General features: G+C 43.1%; 1 protein-coding gene across 1 annotated transcript in view; it reads left to right on the top strand.

The window, feature by feature from the left end:
* The window catches only part of Sel1l (SEL1L adaptor subunit of ERAD E3 ubiquitin ligase), a 45,187-nt gene that overhangs the window by 7,634 nt on the left and 15,904 nt on the right, over nt 1–21,649 (top strand). Inside the window, exons 4-11 of the mRNA XM_028875914.2 lie at nt 9,658–9,825; nt 11,411–11,516; nt 12,268–12,430; nt 15,395–15,448; nt 15,532–15,591; nt 17,186–17,267; nt 17,605–17,759; nt 19,111–19,167. Of these exons, the coding sequence (XP_028731747.1) occupies nt 9,658–9,825; nt 11,411–11,516; nt 12,268–12,430; nt 15,395–15,448; nt 15,532–15,591; nt 17,186–17,267; nt 17,605–17,759; nt 19,111–19,167 (845 nt within the window). The remainder of the gene's footprint in view (nt 1–9,657; nt 9,826–11,410; nt 11,517–12,267; nt 12,431–15,394; nt 15,449–15,531; nt 15,592–17,185; nt 17,268–17,604; nt 17,760–19,110; nt 19,168–21,649) is intronic.

Here is a 21,649-nt window from a genome sequence, read left to right as displayed (position 1 = left end):
GTGTGGTTGCAGAATTGTGTTAGGATTGTTACAGACTTTTCAGTGTGGCTGCAGAATTGTGTTAGGGTTGTTCCATCATCCTGTAACTTCAGTCTTCCTGGGTAATTTGATTTAGGTCTTGACCTTCTCCCATTGATACTAAACCCTAATCTTCTTCTGACCTGCACCGGCCTCACGGCTTTACCTTCAGAGCTGATCTGAAAACTGTGTGTTGAATGCCTGTCCTCTTGAAGTTTGGCTCGGTGTCCACTCTGCCATAGGCTGCCATTGTACCATTTACTGTGTTACTTCACGATGACCGCAGCAGCACTTACTTCATGGCCAGCCTCTGCCGGGAATTGATCCCACTTGAAACTCTGTCATACTCATTAATAGAAAAATCGTTTCTTAAAAACTGAAAGTGCCTAATCCATCAACTAAAAATAATAGTTGACAGTATCCTGGAGTATTCTGACGAGCTTTTCACCAGGTGTATATATGTACAGTGTGAAGTCCTTTGCTTTCTTTTTGAGCACTGGTAAAAATACAGAGAAAAGAAACAAATGCAGGCCATTTTCATATACTCGCCAGTTGGTCGGTATTTTCCCACACAGCAAGCAGGCAGTTCTGCGTGGATGTTACACTTGATGCTGCCTGGTATCCTCTTCTTTACCTCAGTTCCGTCACTCTACCTGGAGATAGAATCAGGTCCCCCACGTCGAGGGCTCAGTCCCACAGGACTGCCACCTGCCCCGCTCACATGCCAATGGCCTGTGCTTCTGACAGTCTCTGTGAGCCAGAGTTCCCATGACATCACCTTAAGTTCAGTTAATCTGTTAGAGCAGCTCACAAAACTCGGGAATAGACTCATGTTCACCCGTTTGTTATAAAGTATATTACAGAGTATATTAAAGATGGAGGTGAACAACCAGACAGGAATTGTGTACATTGAGGTAGAGGAGAAGCAAAGCTTCTATGCCCCTCTGGGTACACCACCCTCCAGGGACCTCCATCCTTTCAGCTGCCGAGACCCTTTTGGAACTTAGTCTTTTGGGATATGTGTGGAAGCTTCATTACCTTCTGCTCCCCTGATGCAGTGGCTGAGGCTTCAGCCCTCCGATTGCATAGTTAGTTCCCTAGTTTGGTAACTTGGCACCCTGGCTCCCACTCACATTTGTATATAGTAGGGAATTCTCAGTCCCAAGGGAACCTCAGATTCTAGGAACTACAGGTAAAGAAACCTGGAGGATGAACAAATAGACTTTTAAAATACCCATGATCTGTAGTTATCCCAGTTCACTCTACACAGCCATTCTTGATGCTCAAAGTACCTTCTTTTTGTCCATTGGGAATACCTTTAGTTTATGCCTTAGTCCTTTGGACTGGGTTCTGGTGATACTTCATAACTTTTTTCAGGCAGAATAATATGTCTCAAACTTAGTATATTTCCTAACCTAAAGGTTAACCTCAGCTGTTTCTCCAGAAAACCTGGATACATTTCCATGAGTTAGACCCTGCCTAGATACCAACAATTCACATTGCCATTGAGCCTTTTCATGGGCCTTTTCTATTGATAAGTTTAGGAAATTTAGCATTTATGCTAATACTTCCAGTGCTAATTAAGTATTACAGGTGAGGTAATGAAAAGAGTTTGACAAATTGAACTCCAAAGAATCAGAGCTCTTATCCATTGCCAGACATGGTGCATATTTTCAAAGAAACACACAGAAAAGGAAGCCAAGGCCATGACCATCAGAGCTCCCTGCAGCTCCTTTTTTACCTCCCTCCAGAATGGGCTCTAGCCAGGTCATAGTGTACAAGGCCTCCAAGGGACACTGCGGAGTGTCACTTCCACAGAAGAGAGCCATGTTGATTAGATGGCTCCAGTTCGTTCTCTGATAATCATAAAATTTAAGATATCCTCTAGGATAGCAGTTCTCAATCTGTGGGTCACAACCCATTTGGGGGTCAAACAACCCTTTCACAGGGATCACATATCAGATATCCTGCATGTCAGATATTTGCATTATGATTCATAACAGTAGCAAAATTACAGTTATGAAGTAGCAACAAAAATAATTTTATAGTTGGGTACCACCACAACATGAGGAACTGTACATTAGGAAGATTGAGAGCCACTGCTCTAGAAAGTGGTGTCTGCATATATCTGAGGCTTGTATAAATGAGGAGTCTAGACAGACCAAGTCCATCCTGCTAAAATGTATTGGGATATTTTCTGTACCTTTAACATACCTGATGGCCAGTCTGTCGCTAGCATGTTTATAAGGGATTCTGATCAAGTCTCTCTCTCTCAGGCCAGTGAAAAGACGCAACAGATAGGGGTTTCTGATTCTTTTGTCTCCAGAATGTATTTACTAAGGATTTGAGATAGTGTTTTAACTATCTGTCATGTAATTTTTTGTGGGTGATTGTACCAACAACTTTATAAACATTACATTCACCCATTCAACTTTTCTTAGTTTTCAGTAATGATTTGGATTGATTTTTTATTTATTCATAATATACCACTTATGTATGCATATTTAATATGTAATCTACATTGCATGAGTTTGCATGGCTTTGTGTGTTCCATTCAGCTACACTAGAATTAGATCCTGTGACAGTCCCTTCTAAATTGCTCCCTCTGTTAGCTTTTGGTTCACGTTGCTACTGTATTAATCTTCTAAAATTCAGATTGGACCCTGCTTTCTTATTTACAGCTACTACCTCCTGTCCGCCTTCTGCAGTGAAGCACACACTTCTTAGCATGATTCACAGAATCAGGCATGTCAGCAGCTCCTCTGCCCTCTCACCCTCCCTAGAATATCCTTTCCCGAAAGTTCCCCAAGCATGCTGTGCAGTTTGTGTCCTGGGCCTTTCCACAGGTTACCCTCACAGCTTCAAATGCCCTCTGCACCCCCTTGAACAAACCCAACTTCCAAATTGCTGCTCTTCCTTCAGCTATTTTTTGTGCAGCAGTTTCCTTCTGGGTCAGACTTTCGCTCTTTCCTCTAAAGTCAGTTCTTGACAGCAGGCAGGAAGGCGGAGCCAACTTTCTGCTCGCTCCTGGGTTCTGTCGTCTTAGAATCAGACTTCTCACCTTTACTGTAGGTCTTCCCTCCAGCTTCCTCTTCTGCTACTCCCCTTCTACCACGTGACCGCAGCCATACTTACGTTCCTACACACACACACACACACACACACACACACACACACACAAACACGTCAAGCAAGGTAGCTCAGCGGGTGCAAGAACTTGCTGCTGAGCCTGACAACCAGAATTCAATACACATGGTGGAAAGAGGAAAATAATTGACACACACACGCTGTGGCAGGCATGTGCCTCTCGCCCAATTAACTCATTTTAATTTTAAAATGCAAAGCACAATCAGCATAGGAAGAAGTGCATGAAGTGAAGCCTGGGGGAGCTTCCAAGGGTCCTCTCCCAGGGATGTCACCCCAAGTGCACTTAACTCTCCAGCTGTAAGTTATAGTAACACATAGTAAACTTTAAAGTCCCAGTACCGAATGCTGGGGCAGACAGAGTACCTGACGTTTTTTATTGGAGCTGGGCAAGGTGGCAGCTGTGTACCTGGCACGTACCAAAGTTGTGGACATGCAGAGAGAATGCGAGTGTTCGGTATGAATCATACTGTTTGTATAGTCTGAGTGAGCCACTCTGAAGAGGTGGCATGGCGGGATCTCATCAGAAATAGTGATTTCACACATGCCAGCTAAGGGCAGCCCTTGTCCACAGACCTTTTCAAGGATGGAATTTAGGCTAATACATTAATTCTTCTCAGCTAATTCTTTACCTCTGTGGTCATTGGCTAAAGGCATCTGTAGATATGAGGTTTTATCAATAAAACTCAGGAATACTGAGGCCAGACTGCTGCTTTACCCTCTAGGAGTCCTGTTCTAGTGAATTACAGCAAATCCTATTAGTTGTAATAGATCTGTTAGAAAGCCAGGTGGCTTCCTCCGTAAGTTTCTATCTTAACATTTTTGTTCTTTAACCTGCCCCAGAGCATCAAATCAGACAGAGTTTTACTATGTCTTGTAAGTTGAAGTAGACCCAACAACCTTCCAGGGCTGAGGTCGTGTTATGAAACGTTCCATCCCATGTGGTACATGAGACACCATGGGAACAAAGAGCCGACGGTGCTCTGTTCAAGCAGGATGCACATTGAGTGGTGTAATGTGACCTTCTACTGCGGTGACTTGCGAGGAGGTTTCACGTGGTTGTGCTGTCCATAACCCAGTCATCTACCCAGGAGTCTGAGAAAGGATCTGGAGGATTTCTGTGCAGGAAGTGAAAGCCTGGTCACCCACCGCCTTCTCATAACTAGCCTGTCTTTAGGACGCAGTAGCAGCTTCTAGAAACAGATTTTAGAGATCATGAATGCCCTCTGCTCCCTCTTGCCTCCTCCATGGGAGTTTCAGTTGATTGTGCTCAGTTGTTAGAAAATCCGTAATTGCGTTCAGAAACCATAAGTACACATTTTTTCAGCCATTCCCTAGTTTCATCTATAGCGTTTGTCTAGAGGGATTATATGGAAGAGGCACAGAACAGTGCCACAGAAAAACATTTTTGTGTAACTGCACCAGGAAGACACAGTGCTCAGAAACTGAACACAACAAAGTCCTGACTCTTCAAACACTGAAAACAAATGCATGTATTCCCTTACACTTTCATCTTGATCGTTCTTCATTTATCAGTCCGTTCAGAGGAGAGTTGTAATTCCTCAGATCTCCCTGAGCTGTGGGGAACAGGAAGTGGGTCATCATCCATTGTGGCACAGGGAAAGAGGCACAAGGATCAGCAGCAGTGAGACATGCTCAGCAGGAATCAGGTGGGCCTGCCCAGAGTGAGCAGAAGAACATGGTCTCTGCAATGTGCCTTCTCCAGACTTGTAGCTTTGGGCAGTAATCACAAGTTCACAGTGCTGTCTGTATCTGAAGTGGACAGCCAGTCAGCAGCTGGATTTCAGGGGTCCCAGCACCGAATGAACCCTTCCCAGTAAGCATGTGAGTATGGCCATTCGGGCCAGCCAACCCCCCAAAATGGGGCTTTTTCACAGCTATGGGGCTCCTGAGCAGTGTCCTAAATGTGTGAGTCTGCAGGAGCCTCGGGGCTGTTCACTGAGCTCATTCCTGCTTTGAATAGGGCATAGTTCCCACTGGGGCTGAAAGCCTATCCTGGGCAGTATTGGCTTTTGGCTCAGAATCAAGTCCAGGCAGTTGTAAACTCAGGGCTCAAAGAAGGCCAGATGTTAGCAGCATCAGAAGCAAGGTGCTTCAGGGCCAGAGAGCTGAATAAGCCAGGTTTTCCTGAGCCCTTTTTGTCTAGTCAATCTTTAGCATCTTAACAGACCTACTCAGAATACAGTCAAGTTGGAAAATCATCGGCCTCTAAGAAATCAGACTTTGGCCAGCTCTGGTGACACATGCTTTTAATCCAGGCTCTCTGGGGCAGAGGCAGGTCTGGTCTACATAGTGAGATCCTAGTCACCAAAACAAGAGGGGGGGAGGGAGGAAAAGGAAGGAAGGAGGAGGGAGGAGGGAGGGAGGAGGGAGGAAGAAGGAAGGAAGAAGGAAGGAAGGAAGGAAGGAAGGAAGGAAGGAAGGAAGGAAGGAAGGAAGGAAGGAAGGAGAGAAGGAGACTTCAGCTTTCACAAGAATGAATTAGCAATCAAAACCTGATTTTTAAACTCCTAAGCAATATCTCTGTCTATAGACCACTCTTTTTCTTTTTGTTTCCCCGTTAAACAGACCAGTCCACATCTTCCATAACAGAAAACATCATCTCATGAGACTTGTCATATTTCCAATCTCACAGTTTAAATTCCAGCCCTTGCTCCTGGGAAAAACCAAGGAAGCTACGTCTCAGTAACATATTCTTTCTTCAGTTTCTCTTGACCACAGTGATACCTCTAGCGTTTTTAAAGTCATAAGTACTTAATATTTTTGTATGAACTTTTACCATATAGCCAAGATGTCTAACCACAAAATGAAGCACCACTAAAAATCCTTCTTCCATTTCCCCCCACACACACACTGCTGTCTAGTCATACCCCCGCTAATTCAGCATTTGCTGTGTTTCCTCAAAACAGCCAGAGAGAACCCAGCTGGCCTGAGTACAGGAAGGAAGGCTGCCACAGCAATGATAGCACCCAGACTGAACATTACCTGGAGCCCTTTTGTCCTCTCTGGCTTATCTGCCATTTTCTTCAGCCCTAGGACCTGATTTGGTCCTATACCCCACCCTATACACACATGCGTACACTCTTTTAGAGGAGAAAACAATGTAAATTTTAACATCTTTGGTCCAGCCTAGAGAATTTAAGGCCCATTGGAGGTCAGATCAAAAACCAAAACTATTCATATCAACTAAGCTACTCTTAATTTTCCCTTTTTGTAGCCAGTAAAAGCCATAGCAGGCAGGGGATCCAAGCCCACTCTCCTAGAGTTAAATCCCTTCTTTTCAGCTGCCACGGGTCGCTTTCCCCTCAGGTACACAGACCCTCAGTTGCTACCTCGCATGGCTCTGTAACCCCCCTCCCTGTGCAGCTGACTTGTCGTGCCCTGCCCTTCCCTCCTCTTCCCTAGTGGTGGTTTGGCACATTTCAGGGAGTCCTGGGCGTTGTAGTAAATCCCACTCGAGGGACCCAAGACAGTTCCATCCTTGCTAGAAGGAGTCAAAACATGTGGCCAGCACTTCTACCACAGAAAGACTGAGAGCAAAGTCAGTGGGAAGGGTGCACGTGGCCAAGGAGAGGAAACTAGACACAAGGAGTGTCCGTCACCAGGGCCCAGCCTGCGCCTGGCTCGGCAGTTCCAGCAGATGCTGCTGCTCTTGCGGACAGCCTGACCAGCGTCATCGGCAGGCAGCTCACAACTGCTTGTAATTCCAGCTTTCTCCTGGTCTCCTAAGGCACTGCGCTCCCATGCACATGACACACACACCCCTAAAAATGAACTGGACAGACATAATGTATAAACACAAAATGTAATTTATTTACAGTTTTGGCCAAAACTGGAAAGAGAGAAATTCTCAATCTGTCAACACCTAAACAATGTTCCAAGTCATAGAAAAGGTGAAACAAAAGCCAGCCAGTGTGCGCATGTGGATTTATAGCCAGTGTGTCTCAGGTATTTGAACTGGAGGCTGAGTCTCTTCTCCTGGCAGTTGGGCCTGGTTTGGGGAGTCTAGTCATTTTTACTCCATATGGTATTTGCTGTGGGGAGAAGGAACTGAAAACACGTTTTGCCTAAATTCTCAGGGCCCCGTTTCCATCTAGGACTCACTTGGCACCTCCAGCTGCCATGCACCGAGCACACTCGGGTAACCCATGAGGCACTGCCAGCGGGGAGGCTCAGGAGAGACCTGGTGTCTGGTGTTTTGACTGGGAACTAGCCAGCTATTTGCCCTGGCCTAGCATATGCCAAAACTGTAGACTCCAAGAGGAAAAAAGGTGTTGAGCATAAAGCACATTTTTACAAACAAGTGAGTCACATGAACGTGTGTGGGGCAGGGGAGCCATTTTTTTTCATGTTTGCAAATATAAAGGAAAAGCTCAAAATTTCTACAAAGCCTCATTAACTGAAGAAAAAGAATTTGAAGTGGTAGGCAAAGATGATTGGGTTTTTTTCTTTATATTTGCATACTGTCCAGCTGTTTTATGTCATATAAAAAATACAAAAATAATAATTCAGTATAATAACCAGCATCTTGATCTATTCTGCTGGCACACACAAATTCAGAGAAAGCAAGTTGCTGGGTGATACAAAGGTATTTCTGCTTCTTTGTTGCTCTGGGGAAGACAGGAAAGGACCCATCCCCTAGTGGGGGATCAAGGAATCATGGGCAGTGGCTTCCAGCAGACCCCAACTTTTATGGAAAAGATTTTGTTGCTACTGACCCAAAACATTACTCTCCCTCCAAAGGGAGTGAGAAGGTTTATTCTGAGCCAGGTATGAGTGACCAGGTCCTGGAAGCATTGGTTATTCCAGTGTAGAAGCAGCCACATAAAGTTTTACCGTCACAAAAGAAAACCACAAATCTATGCATTTTTTTTAACCAAATGATGGTAGTGTGAGGATATGGGGTTAGGAGAGTTAACATGAAGGAATCTATGAAAGGTTCTGATGTTATCTGATGACATTTGTAGCTTTGGGGTTGGTGGAAGCTAATGGTCTGCTAAGCTTATGCACGCCAGAGGTTTACCTGACAGTCGAAAGGATGTCAAGTCAGACATGAGTGAATGAGAAAGGGTTGTGTAAGGACTAAGGATAACCTTGACATTGGGTCTGAAATATTCCAGCTTTCCACAATCATAGAACTCCTTTATTTTAGAAGCAAGTTATTGACCTTTATTATTCATATACTTGATAGAAAAAGGAATGTGGTAAACAGGTTAGAACAGTGGTTCTCAACCTTCCTAATGCTGTGGCCCTTTAGTACATTTCTTCATGTTGTAGTGACCCCCCAACCATAAAATTATTTTTGTTGCTACTTTATAACTGTTATTTTTCTACTGCTATAAATCATAATATAAATATCTGACATGCAGGATGTCTGATATGTGACCACTGTGAAAGGGTCATTTGACACCTCCCCCCCAAAAGGGGTTGAGAACCAGTGAGTTAGAGCCATATGAAAAAATAAATCTGGGTAGGTGGGTCCATGCCCCTTTACATGCCAGTCACACATGGTATCTGTACTTGTCAGATTCCCCTTTCCTCACACAGCCCTGGGCACACTTGGAGCTGCTGACTGGGCAGGATGGTAAACTTACATCTCCTGCAGCTATGGGATGAGTGGCATCTACCTGATGCAACCGTTTGAAACATTTGTTTCTCCCACTGAAAGTATTTTTAAAATTAGTTTCTTAAGATGTGTCTTTTGTTTAAACTAAAAACAAAGGAGGGATACCTCTAGCTAGCCTTTCAGAGGAAGGGCGTCAGCAATAATAGCAGCTGTCAGTTCTTGGACTTACTATCTTACATGACAGAGACCATATTAAATAGTCTAGTAGGAGCTAGAGTGCAAGGCAGTGGGGTGGGACTAATAATAAAACCCTCAGTAAGTAAGTCAGTCCTCCAATAAAATTCTGTGCTCTAATACTTAATAAAGTGCTTCCCAGAGGAATATGTGAATGATTGATTTTGCCTGGGGAAGCATTATCCCAGTATAACTTTAGAGAGTTGAAATTGTGTGTTCCATTCAGAAAAAAGGAAAATGGTCCTAGCAGTAGAGAAGATTCCCTTATGTCTGCCTTGGTTTTGTTCACTCCTTAGACAGGAGTTTTTGGTTGGGTTTGTTGTTTTGTTTAGCTTTGCTCTGCTTTCTGAGACTCTGTAGTCCAGGCTAGTCTCAAACTCAGGACAGTCTGTAGGCAGTTTCCTAGTAGACTTTGAACACCATGCTGCTTTATCTTAAGAACTCAAAGTCTAAGCTAGATGTATGTGAGTAGTTAGCCAGGCTCACTAAGTGACCTTGACCTCAAGTCTTCTCCAATCGAATCAGCTCTTCCTTTCCTCCGTCTCCCATTCCAAATACTGCAGCGTATCTCTTTGCATTCAGATTTTGACAGCTGAAGCTTGACATTGTTGAATCGATGCATCACAAAGGTGACCATATTTAGCCTTACGTTTCTTTTTTTTTTTTTTTCCCAGTTTTGACTGCCATTGAAGGTACGGCGAACGGGGAGCCCTGCCACTTCCCTTTCCTTTTCCTGGATAAGGAATACGATGAGTGCACGTCAGACGGGCGGGAAGATGGCAGACTGTGGTGTGCCACAACCTACGACTACAAGACGGATGAGAAGTGGGGCTTCTGCGAAAGTGCGTATCACTCAAGTTGGGGCGTGCCCGCCGCTGTCTGTCTAGGGCAGCATTTGGGAGGCATGTTCTAGCTGCCCTTTTCCACATGGATCAGCGCTGGTGACATGGTCACAGCCCTAAAGAACAACTTGAGAGCTGTGAGCATGGAATATATTTACTTCAGGCTGTCATTCAGCCTTTTTACACTTAAGTCTCATTGATTCGTAGGTAATTCCATAAATCCTTGAGGCCCGCTATTGAACTAATTAATACAAAACAGTTCATCAATAATGGAAGCTGACTGTGATGGCAAAGGTTAATAGTGATCAGAAGAAAACCAAAAAATAGCGTCTTTAAAGGCTTTGAGTCAAGTATGCTATGCTTATGTAACACTTGGCATGTGGAGTAGAGTTAACCACCCTGCGGGTCAATGCTGCCCTCTGCTGGAGAACTGTTTGGGAGCCATAGCAGTGGGATACCAGATACCATTTCTAATATCGATGTGTAGACTCCTGAGTGTCCCTAGAAGACAGCATCAAATCTCCAGATGCAGGCCAGCATGACTCGTTCAATATGCCAGGTTTATTACAAAAAGAATTCACTTACTGTCTTATGACAAGTTCTGTGTTCTGTTTTAAACGTTGCATTAAAGTAGCAAAATAGTTTTTTTTTAAAACCACAACTGTTCTATGATTTTTTTTTTAGTGTTATATTTTAATAAGTATGAAAAATAATGAGCTGGACTGGAGATGAAGCTTTGATTAATAGAGTGCTTGTTTGCCATACACAAAGCCCTGGGATTGGTCTCCAGTGCCACATATACTGAGTGTGGTGGCACATGCCTTAATCCTAGCACTCTGAACGGCTGGATTAAAAGTTCAAGGACATCCTTGGTTACATAGGAGTTTGAAGCCAGCCTGGGCTACAAGAAATCCTGTTTCAGAAAAAGAAGAGAGAAAATAAATAAACTTGAACATTGTATACTAAATTAGATCTATGTTTAATAAGAATCAAGTTTCAAAATTTTAATTAGATAATTAAATACTTTTGTAAATCTACAGCATGTGACCTTTGAATGTGGTGGCAGTTTCCTGGCTGTTCTTCTCTAGTGGCTTGTTATTACTATTTTAGCTGAAGTTTGCATTGAATGTGAAGTTTTAGTTGAATTCTATTTTAAAAAGTCATCACCACTAACATAAAAAGGTGCTCAAAAGCAGCCTGGTCTTGCTGTCTCTAAAAGAAAGTGACTTTGGTGGACTTCAGAAGTCTTTGTCAAGTACAGGGCACATTTCAGCTACCTTTAGAGTCGTGTTTGGAAATAGTGAAAGAGCCTTCTCTGCTTGTGTTCCTACCTGAAACAGTGAGTAAGCTTGGTACTAGAAAGTGAAATTCGCCGGGCGGTGGTGGCGCACGCCTTTAATCCCAGCACTCGGGAGGCAGAGCCAGGCGGATCTCTGTGAGTTTGAGGCCAGCCTGGGCTACAGAGCGAGTTCCAGGACAGGCTCAAAGCTACACAGAGAAACCCTGTGTTGAAAAACCAAAAAAAAAAAAGAAAGAAAGAAAAGAAACTGAAATTCATTTAATGCCCGTGTCATTTTGTTGTCAGCTGAAGAAGAGGCTGCGAAACGACGGCAGATGCAGGAAGCAGAGATGGTTTACCAGTCTGGGATGAAGATACTGAATGGAAGCAACAGGAAGAGCCAGAAGAGAGAGTAGGTCGCACTGTCCGGCCGCCTTCCCCAGCACAGGCCCTCGCTGAGGCCAGTCACTGAGTGCTTTTTCTTAAGATCATGTGACCAGAGACACATGAGATTTCTTAGGTGCTGTTGCAGGAAACCTTAATGTGTCTGAGCAGACTTTAACTCATTAGGATGAAAAGATTACACATATTGACCATAAGGCTGATCAATGAGAAAAATGGCAGTAGTAGATTAAAGTTGTAGTTGGTTCTAGGAACTAAGAATGAATGCACTATTCCAGATTCAAAAATGACATAAAACAAACAAAAGGAATTGTCACCAAATGTGTTAACTTTTTTGTATTGCTTTAAAATGTTCACCCAGAATGTAATACTCCAAAAGAATTCTAACATTTTATGTCTGTTTGTCCTGCTGGCTTTGTTAGTCTATGCATAGAGTTAGAAAATTTTGAGTTATTTGAGTATTTACCTGACATTATTACAATTTTCCATTGCAAATCTTGTTAACCTGCTCATTAGATTTTTCAGTCATTGTTAGTGTAATTAGATAATTTCAAGATACTAGACATAAGGGAAACTGGCCCCTTAGCTAAATCAAACTGTCCGGGATGTTTTCTACATATATAAATAACATGATATAGTAGGAGTAATATGTAGGGATTTATTATAAAATAAGAAAATTGCGGTACATTAGTAATGAAAAATCTTTTAATGGCTGTTCTGGAAACACAGCTGACTTTCTGTTTGATTGCTTCTGTTTAAAGAGCGTATCGATATCTTCAAAAGGCAGCAGGCATGAACCACACCAAAGCCCTGGAGAGAGTGTCCTATGCTCTTTTGTTTGGTGACTACCTCACCCAGAATGTCCAAGCAGCCAAAGAGATGTTTGAGAAACTGACTGAGGAAGGTTCTCCCAAAGGACAAACTGTAAGTGCAGCTTCAGTGGAGAACCTCTGTCTGCCACAGCACTTGGGTTTTATTGTATTTTCTTGGGGGCAGGTTGCGGGGAGGTGTTGTTTGTGTGTATGAGTGTTTTGCCTGCATGTGTGTCTGTGCACCACTTGTGTGCCTGGTGCTCAAGGAGGTCAGGAGAGCATGTCCAGTCCCCTGGAGCTGGAGTTACAGATGGTTGTGAGCCACCATGTGGGTTCGAGAATCAATTCCAGGTCCTCTGGAAGAGCAGCCAGCCAGTGCTCTTAAGCACTGAGTCATCTCTCCAGCCTCCACCTCTTTTTAATGTATTTTAACCTTTATTTTAATGAAATGTGATGTGTGTATGTCTGTGCATGTGAGTGCAGGAGCCAAGCGACATGGATGCTGAGTTGAACTCCGATCCTCTGGAGGAGCAGTACATGCTCTTAATTGCTAAGCCATCTCTCCAGTCTCTCTCCAATACTCAGCACTTAATTCTAATAAGCAGTTTGTTCTCTATATCCTCACTTCTTTCAACAGTAGAGGACTGGATGACAACGTGCAGAAACTGAGGGTTCCTGATTTACAGTGGTCGGATCTAGATTTCTGTTTTTAAAACTTTATAGCTATGTAAAAATGATGCATTTTTCATTAGCACTTCCTCCTGGATCCTGATTTTTTTCCCCTAGGCTGCAGAGAGCTGGCATAGCCTGTCCTGATGCTGTCAGCCTGGTGATGACAGCTCCCAGGCAGCCACATGCCCATGAGGGGCACATGCAGCATTGGGAAATATCAAGCAGGAACTTTGTGATATTCACCACATCAAAACTCAAATTGAAGGCTCAATAGAGAGTCCCAGGAAGTGATGGGAATTCATTTACTCATATGCTCATGTGATACTTTATTTACTCATTCATTCTCTCATTCGTAGTTTATCACCTTGAGGATATATAGCCAAGAAGAGCGTTTGCCTAGCATGTAGAAGGCCCTGGGTCCAATCTCCTAGTACTTTCTCTCTCTCTCTCTCTCTTCTCTCTCTCTCTCTCTCTCTCTCTCTCTCTGTCTCTCTCCATCCTTCCATCCTATATATACCCGTAATATATTGTTACAGCACTGAGCTCAAAATTTTCTTTATCTTGATTTTGTTGAAACAAGCGTCCATCACAACATTACATTTAAGTTGATATTTATAATGTAGCTCTTTGTCTGATTGGTTGGTTGGGTGATTGGTTTGTTTCTGTGTTAGAAGTAGATGCAGTTTTTCTATAGAATGGCCTGCCTGCATTTGTCGTCATGACAGCATCCATTCATTAATTTTTCTATTACCTGTATTTCCTATAAGCCAAATACCACAGCTAAAGGCTAATAAATATAAACAACTGTTTTTAGCTAGGCTACATTATAAGTGCATTTCAGTACCACATTGCACACTATATGCACTGATAACACATCTTCATTATGTTATCAATTAATAGTATAAAGAATGCAAAGATTGGCAGCTAGGTTTAAGAGCCGTGTGATGGAGACTGGAGAGATGACTCAGTTGTTAAGAGCACTGGCTGCTCATCCAGAACACCAGGATTCATCCAAGCACACACCAGGTGATTCACAACTATAACTCCTGTTCTAGAAAAGCCAACACCCTCTCTTGACCTCTAAGAGTATTTCACTCACATGGTACATAGACATACATTCAGGCAAAGCATTCATACACATAGCATACATACATACATACATACATACATACATGTTTAAGTTGACTATCCTGTTTATTTAAATTGTGCTTGGTAATTCAGGTTTAATCAAAATATGAGCTATGTCTAAAAGTATGTTGTTGGAATACATGCACATTTGTGAAATTATTTTCAAAGATACATTTTCCTCTTATATTATCATTTCTGCAACCTAGAAAAATGCCTGTTTCCCCCAACCATAATAGAATGAAGCATGTGGGATACAGTCCTCTTCAAGCTTTATGATAACAGGTTCATACCCATTATTTTCTGTGAATATTTAATGAATCTGCTGCTCTTTCTTGGACTCATTTTTAGTTGTAAACAGATGCTATCTTTAACTGTTCTTCTGTTTCTGAAGCTTTTTCCCTTCTTGCTTCAATTATATGACCTGTAGACACATGTGCATTCTCTTCAGAGGCACTGATGTCTTTAAGGCAGCATTTTCGTGGCTTCGTCCACCTCTGCAGTGTCGCTGCATTCATACTCCACCAAGCACTCTCTCTGTGCTAGTCGATTTTAGCTGAGGCAGCAAGCAGAACCCCCCAGATCAGTACTTGTAGATTGAGCTCTTCTGCCCAGATTGCTTTCCTGCAAACAGTGACTCCTGGGCAACAGTTGACCTCCTTTGCAGCCATATCTAGGGTCATTGTCTTACCTAACTGCAAGGGCTGCTGAACTGAGGGTGACCTGCCACTCTGTCCTTATCACCTGTGTGTCATCAGGATAATGCAGAGAAGAGAAGGCTGAGTCACCTCAGTACGTGGTTTGGTGGTGGCTGTCTTAGGAATTCGTGGTTTGCAAAGCAACCATCTCCCTCGACCGCTTGATGTCTCCTCACTCCTGAGATTGCTTATCGTGGGACACTCTTGTCCTTTTTCATCCCTCCTACAGAGAAGGAAATATGTTGATAGAATGGCCCAAAAGATACTTTATCTTCATAATAGCTAAAAAGAATGAAGTAAGGACCATGTTTAAGTGTATTCAGCTTTGTGTTTTGTTTTTGTTTATTTGGGTTTTTTTGGGGGGCGGGGTCAATACCTTATTGAATTTCCATTAACCTTCTAACTAAACTTGATGACTTGTTTAGAGTTGCACTTAGCTATGTGGTTTATAAAAGGCTGAGTGTATTTCCCTGGCTCTTTAACTGAACCATCATGCATAGTCGTACTCAAACCTTTTCTCTGTGTAAAACTGTGTGTCTTCACCAAAGCAAGACTATTTACTCTTCCCCATTTTCCCTCAGGCTCTTGGCTTTCTGTATGCCTCCGGACTTGGTGTTAACTCAAGTCAGGCAAAGGTAATGTTGTTAAAGTCTTACTGTGTATTAGATTTTGAATTAAGCACTGGCCTGTGTTGATTTACATATCTGGTTTTTCACAGGCTCTTGTATATTACACTTTTGGAGCTCTTGGAGGCAATCTGATAGCCCATATGATTTTGGTAAGTGTAAACTTTAAGACAACTTACATTAAAAGGTGAAATCTGTGTCTGCAGTAGCCATAAGTTTCCCAGTCTTTCTGACTGAGGTTTGCTTACAATTAAATTCTCAGGTAAACATCCAGCAGATTCTTGTTAATGGCTATAACACATTGAATCTACGTGGATAAACATTTATGTAAATTGGAATTGTTTCTCAGAATTATTTTTTGGATTGAATGGTCAGAGATTTCGCATTTAAACTGATGAAGGACCTACTAACAAAACTGCCCTAGAAAGGACTCTTGCAAGTATCTGTGTATAAGCTGATAGCATTGATCACTTACATCGCTTAGTGATATAGAATCTGTCCACCAATTTCTTTCTGGACTATGGGGCTTAAGTTTCTTCTGTGTTCGGGTTGGGATAGGTCACATGACCTGTGGTACATGGTAGACACTATGTTTTCAATGAATATAAGTTCCTTTTTGCAGGAATGTAAAGACTGGACTGGGTGGACATGGGACTCAAAGTAGGAGAACAGTCCGGCACTGGGAAGGCTCTCCAGATTTGGTTACTGACAGGACAGACAAGGGCAGTCTAGTCTTCCAGCCAGCTGGGGAAATTATAGATAATTTCAAAAACTACCAAGTGATTGTCAAGATCAAATTGGATATGTAGGTAGACAGAGACAGCCTAAAGAGTAGACTGCTGGGAGTTGATAAGCAGGGCAGATAGGAATCCAGCAAAACAGCCGAGTCGTGCCCAGGAGCTTGAATGTTCTCCTGTCCTGGGGCTCAGCCGCTGAAGGAATTGAAGGAAGTGGAAAGCAGAGGTGCTGGGCTTTCTAAGCATCTCTCCTCCTGAGTTCAGGGTTGTCTTTGTTTAATCTGTGGTGACATATCTCAGAGAGTAACTGAAAACCACCTTCAGGTGTATTTTTTAGGTGAGTTTCTTTTGGTGGTGTTGCTGTAAATCTGAGACAGGGGTTTCCGTATGTAACCCTTTCTGGCCTGGAACTCTTTATAGAGTTGTAACCTCACGGACATCCACCGGCCTTCACCACCACACCTGGCTCAGAAAAATTTTTAAGAAATATGAAACAATTTTGTGTGGCAAATGTACATGAAATACTTTAAATTACCTGCTTTCTTAAACAATGGTTGTAGAATCAGACCGTGTTATACATGTGGCTCTATAGTAATACACCAAGAACTGCTAAAGTTTACGAAGTTTTGAGTCCATGCAGACTGATTCCCGACAGCTACTTCCTGCTTCGTGTTCTTTATAATCAGCTACCCTCCCCCTTTATTCTGTAATCATTTGTTAGTGGTGAGACTACCACATTCTCATCAAGATTATGTCCAAAATAAAGCTGACATTGGTTCTGAGTGAAAACTAATGAGGACTACGTACATGCTTCATTCGTAAAGTTCATGGCACTCCCTTGGTTGCTCTAGGAACATTCTTGTCTCGTGCTTAGCTATAAACTGCGTGCTGGAGTACGTGGATGGAAGGACAGCAGAATTATATTCTGAGTGTAGTTGACTTTATGTGTCACAAGAACACCACAGAACCCTGTGGTGGTGGTGTCTTCTCACATGAAGGTGTCTTACAGGGTTACCGGTACTGGGCTGGCATCGGAGTCCTCCAGAGTTGTGAGTCAGCGCTGACCCATTATCGCCTTGTTGCCAATCACGGTACCTGTTTTATTTTTCTCTTTCACCCTCTAGAAATAAAGTGCAATTCATCTTAAATATATATGTTCTGGTTGTAGTAGTTCAAATATTGCAAATGACTCTCCGAAGGGTACTTATCATTTAACTACTTTATTTATCAAGAAAGACATTCCTTTCACACTTTGTTCTTAAACATGTTGTAGTGGAAGTCTGATTTATTAATGGGTTATTATGCTGTCACCTGTAGACTACTACAGAAATAGTACCCTTAGCACCATGTCTGTCAACATCTGCTTGCTACAGTTGTTACCTGCTCCTCTGACTTCACCTCCCGTTCCTATTTGTCCCCCTCCATCAGTTGCTAGTGATATCTCCCTAACTGGAGGCTCTGTGGTCCAGAGAATACGGCTGCCGGATGAAGTGGAAAACCCGGGGATGAACAGTGGGATGCTGGAAGAAGATTTGATTCAGTATTATCAGTTCCTAGCCGAGAAGGGTGACGTCCAAGCACAGGTACGTGTCGGCATCAGGGAATGTCTACTGCACTGTCTACTTAATCCGGGAGGGAGGGCCAAGCACCCACATCTGTGAGTAACATTGTCTTTGCTCTGAGTAATTACTAGCCTTGTTCTACAGTCACCAGTGGGTCCTTTAGAAAAAGAACATCCCACATTCTCAACACCTTTTTTCCTATTACAATCGCAGCTATTTGAGATATATGGAAGTAAGTAATAAGTACTAAGAATAGTTTTAGGCTCACAGAAGGAAGTCTTGAGTTAAAACTGTAGATAATAGTACAGCTGAATGTTACTTGTGGAAGTTAGAAGACAGCTATCCGTCCATTTTAAAGTCTGTCTTTCACACTGGGTATATTTTGGTGTAAATGTTGTGTTACTTGCTCCCTTTGCCTTGTTCTTCTGCACTCCCTTTCTTCTGCTTTCTTGGCCTTGCTGCCATTGCTCTCCTCCTCCCTGAGCAGGACAGTCGGGCCCTCCTCGTAGTACCTAGAGACGGTCCCACAGCTCCACCTCTCTAGTCCAGTGGATAAGCACATCACTATTCCCAGGACAACACAGAGACCTTAGAACATGCTGAGCATGGTTGAATTCTCCATGGTGTTGTGAACCTCACATTTTTCTTTTATACAGCACGTATTAGTTTAAAATTATTCACAGATTTGTCTTTTCTTTGTTTTTATTTCTTCATGTCCAAGCTTCTTGGATAATTATCTTCATTGACTGAAGAGCATCCTTTATTATTTCCTTTAGAGCATGTTCATTGAGTTCAGCATAATTCATCTAAAACTTTCTAGGAACCAGGGAGATGACTCCATAGATAAAGTACTTGCTGTACAAGTGTGTGACCAGAATTCCTGTGCCCAGAACCCGCACAAATGTCCGGTGGGTGTGGTTCCTGCCTGCAGGTCTAGCACTCAGAAAATAGCCACAAGACCCCCAGAGCAAGCTGACTGGCTAGGGTGATATTGTTGAGAGAACCTGCCTCTATGAATAAGATGGAGAGCAGTTGGGGAAGAATCCTGATATCGAGCTCAGGCCTCCGTGTACATGTACACCTGCACACCTGTGCCCTTACATCCATGTAAGCATGCATACACTCACAAACACTGCCTGTGTATACAGAAGAATGCTCTTGATTTCAGAAGAACGCTGTTTTTTTACAGCATGCCTTTTTAGTTCTTGGAAATTTGAGGTTAACTAAAAGAGAATAACTACTCAGGATTAAGGACTAGGTTTCTAGTCTTTTGAGTGATGAACAGAGCCTGTTTCCTTCCAGCTGTTGGTCTGATTCTCGTTGTGTGCCAGATGCCCACTTTCACGTGTACATCATTTTTGTTGTTTTTCAGGTTGGCCTGGGACAACTGCATCTGCACGGAGGGCGTGGAGTAGAACAGAATCACCAGGTAACCACCCTACTGTTCGGCTTTGCTTGCACTGTAGCCTAAAATGGTGCTGTGTAGATGGTCTTTGCTAATGAGGCTCATTTCAACCTGTGTCACAAGTGAGCTCTCAAGACCTACCTGATGGCTGATAAAGGCATGAATAGACCTCAGAAGGGCCAGAAAGATTTCACTATTTTTATCGTGTGTGTGTGTGTGTGTGTGTGTGTGTGTGTGTGTGTGTGTGTGCGCGCGCGCGCGCAGGTGCCAATGCAGCAACCTGAAAAGGATGTCAGATACCCTGAAGCTGGAGTTACAGGTGTCGGTGCTGAAAACTGTACTCAGGTCCTGTGGGAGAATGCTGCAATGCTGCATGTGCTCTCAACGGCTGAGCTATCTCTCCAGCACCGGATTGTTTTACTCTTAAACTTAGCTCTTAGGACTGCCCCAAACGTGCATGCACATCTTGATTTTTTGTTAGGTATATAAGAGAAGTAAGTCTTAGACACCTTTTGGGTCTGGAGAGATGACTCAGAAGAGTTCTTGCTGCTCTTACAAATAACCTGAGTTCTGTTCCCAGTACCCATGTCCACAGTTTAGAGCTGCCTGTAACTCCAGTTCCAGAGGATCTGATACTTTTCAGGGCCCTGCAGTTACCTACACTCGGGTACACATACCACACTCAGATACACACACATACTCAAAATTAATAATTAATTTTTTTCAAAGCTCAAAGGAAGCCATAAAAAGGGATACCTTTTAAAGATTATAGGGCTGAGGAAGATGTTAATTATTAGAAATCAGAAGCATGCCACCATTCCAGTCCGATCTATAGCAGCTCACCAAGTTTTATCTACTCTCTGTCCTAAATATAACTCATCTCTTCCCTTCTCTCCATTGTTACACCTTTCACTTGGTTGACTCATCTGCCACCTGCAGTTTCTAGGTCTCTGTTTCTGTAAAGCCAGCTCCTGATCCCTTGGTTCACTGAAAACTTGTCAGTGCTGGCCCTGTGGGTTCCAGTAGCTTCAAGATTTGCACTTTACCATGACCTCCAAGACCTCATTCCAGCCTCTGTGCCTCTCCAGCCTCGTGCCATGTCACAGCACACAGAATTTTCTAAGGTCTCCCTTAAGCCCCATCCCCACTCCAGAGAAAGGTCACATACGACAAAGGATGCCTGAAAAATATGTGCTCTTTGTGATCCTTGTCCAGAGCAAATTAATTGGTTATATAACCTTTTCCTCTGCTCCAACCTAAGTTCAAGAAAGCACAGTCATGTCAGCCTTGTTTACCACTTTATTCCAGCCCCCAGCAGAGCCTAGCACATAGTAAGTTCTCCAGAAGTATTTGTCAAACCCATAGGACTCTTATGTTAACTAGAGTTAACTAGTTATTTCAACTTTAAGAATTAAATTGTCACAAAAACACTTATCACTAACTCTGCCAAATGCCTGTGGGTTTTCTTTAATCAGGCAGCTCTTGGCAGCTGTCATGGTCTCTTGGTCACTAAAATGTATGAGGTGCATTGCTACTTACCAAAAGTAATGAGCGAGCAGGATTCTGAGGTAGCTTGGCCCAGAGCTCTTGCATAGCAAGAACTGGGAATGTTCCTGTGCTGTGTGCTGCTTACCTGTAAAGCAGCTATACAACGGGAGGATGTTTCAGCAGCTTCACAAAAGAAAGAAAAGGATTTTCCAGCATGTGTTTACATTAATTCAGCAAATATTTCTGTTCCTACTATGTGCTAGTCACTGCCAGGTTTTCAGAATACAGTACTGGACGGAAAGCTTTGGTCATTGTCCTTACTGGAAATTCAAGTCCACTGGAATATTGGTTAGTTTTTAAATGACTGCACCAACAAATAGCAAGCATTTAAAGTTGTAATTGCTGTTTCAAAGCAAAATCGAGGTCTATAATAAGTAAGGGAAGGGGGCAACCAGCTGTCAGAGAAGACTTCTTTAGGGAGAAGAAGGTAGCATGTTGACACTGGAGGTTGAGCCATTCCAGGGCAAAAGGAACACTGTGTGCATGGGCCCTGGGGCAGAAGGGAGCAGGGCTGGTATGCCCATGGTGCTGACGTCAGAGGACATAATGTAGTTCTGAGACAGGTGGTGCTCGCTCCTGTCAACTTAACCTTTAAGCGACTCTTAGAGCCAACACAATCAGATTTGAGAACGTTGACTTTTGCTGCCATGTGGAGAATGAGTTAGTGGAATCCCAAAGTACCATCAATCAGGGAAATCAAAGAGGAGACTATTCCAGAGGTTCATGGGAGAGAAAATCAAATGTGGACTAGAACCATGGTATGAGCAGTTAGTAGATGGAGTTACCATACGCTTTGTGAGTTCCATAACTAGACTAGTTTGGTGCTAGGAAGTATACATCTGGAAGTCCAGCATCCAGATGGCATGTGAAGCCGTAGAGTAGGTGAGGCTGCTTAGAGAGCATAAGTGAATGGTGTTGTCGGCGGCACCGTGAAGAACTCTAAGTATAGGAGGCAGGT

The sequence above is a fragment of the Peromyscus leucopus genome, chromosome 14 (genome assembly GCF_004664715.2).
Source record: "Peromyscus leucopus breed LL Stock chromosome 14, UCI_PerLeu_2.1, whole genome shotgun sequence".
Classification (NCBI taxonomy): domain Eukaryota; kingdom Metazoa; phylum Chordata; class Mammalia; order Rodentia; family Cricetidae; genus Peromyscus; species Peromyscus leucopus.
This window is presented reverse-complemented; position numbering and strand designations above follow the sequence as displayed.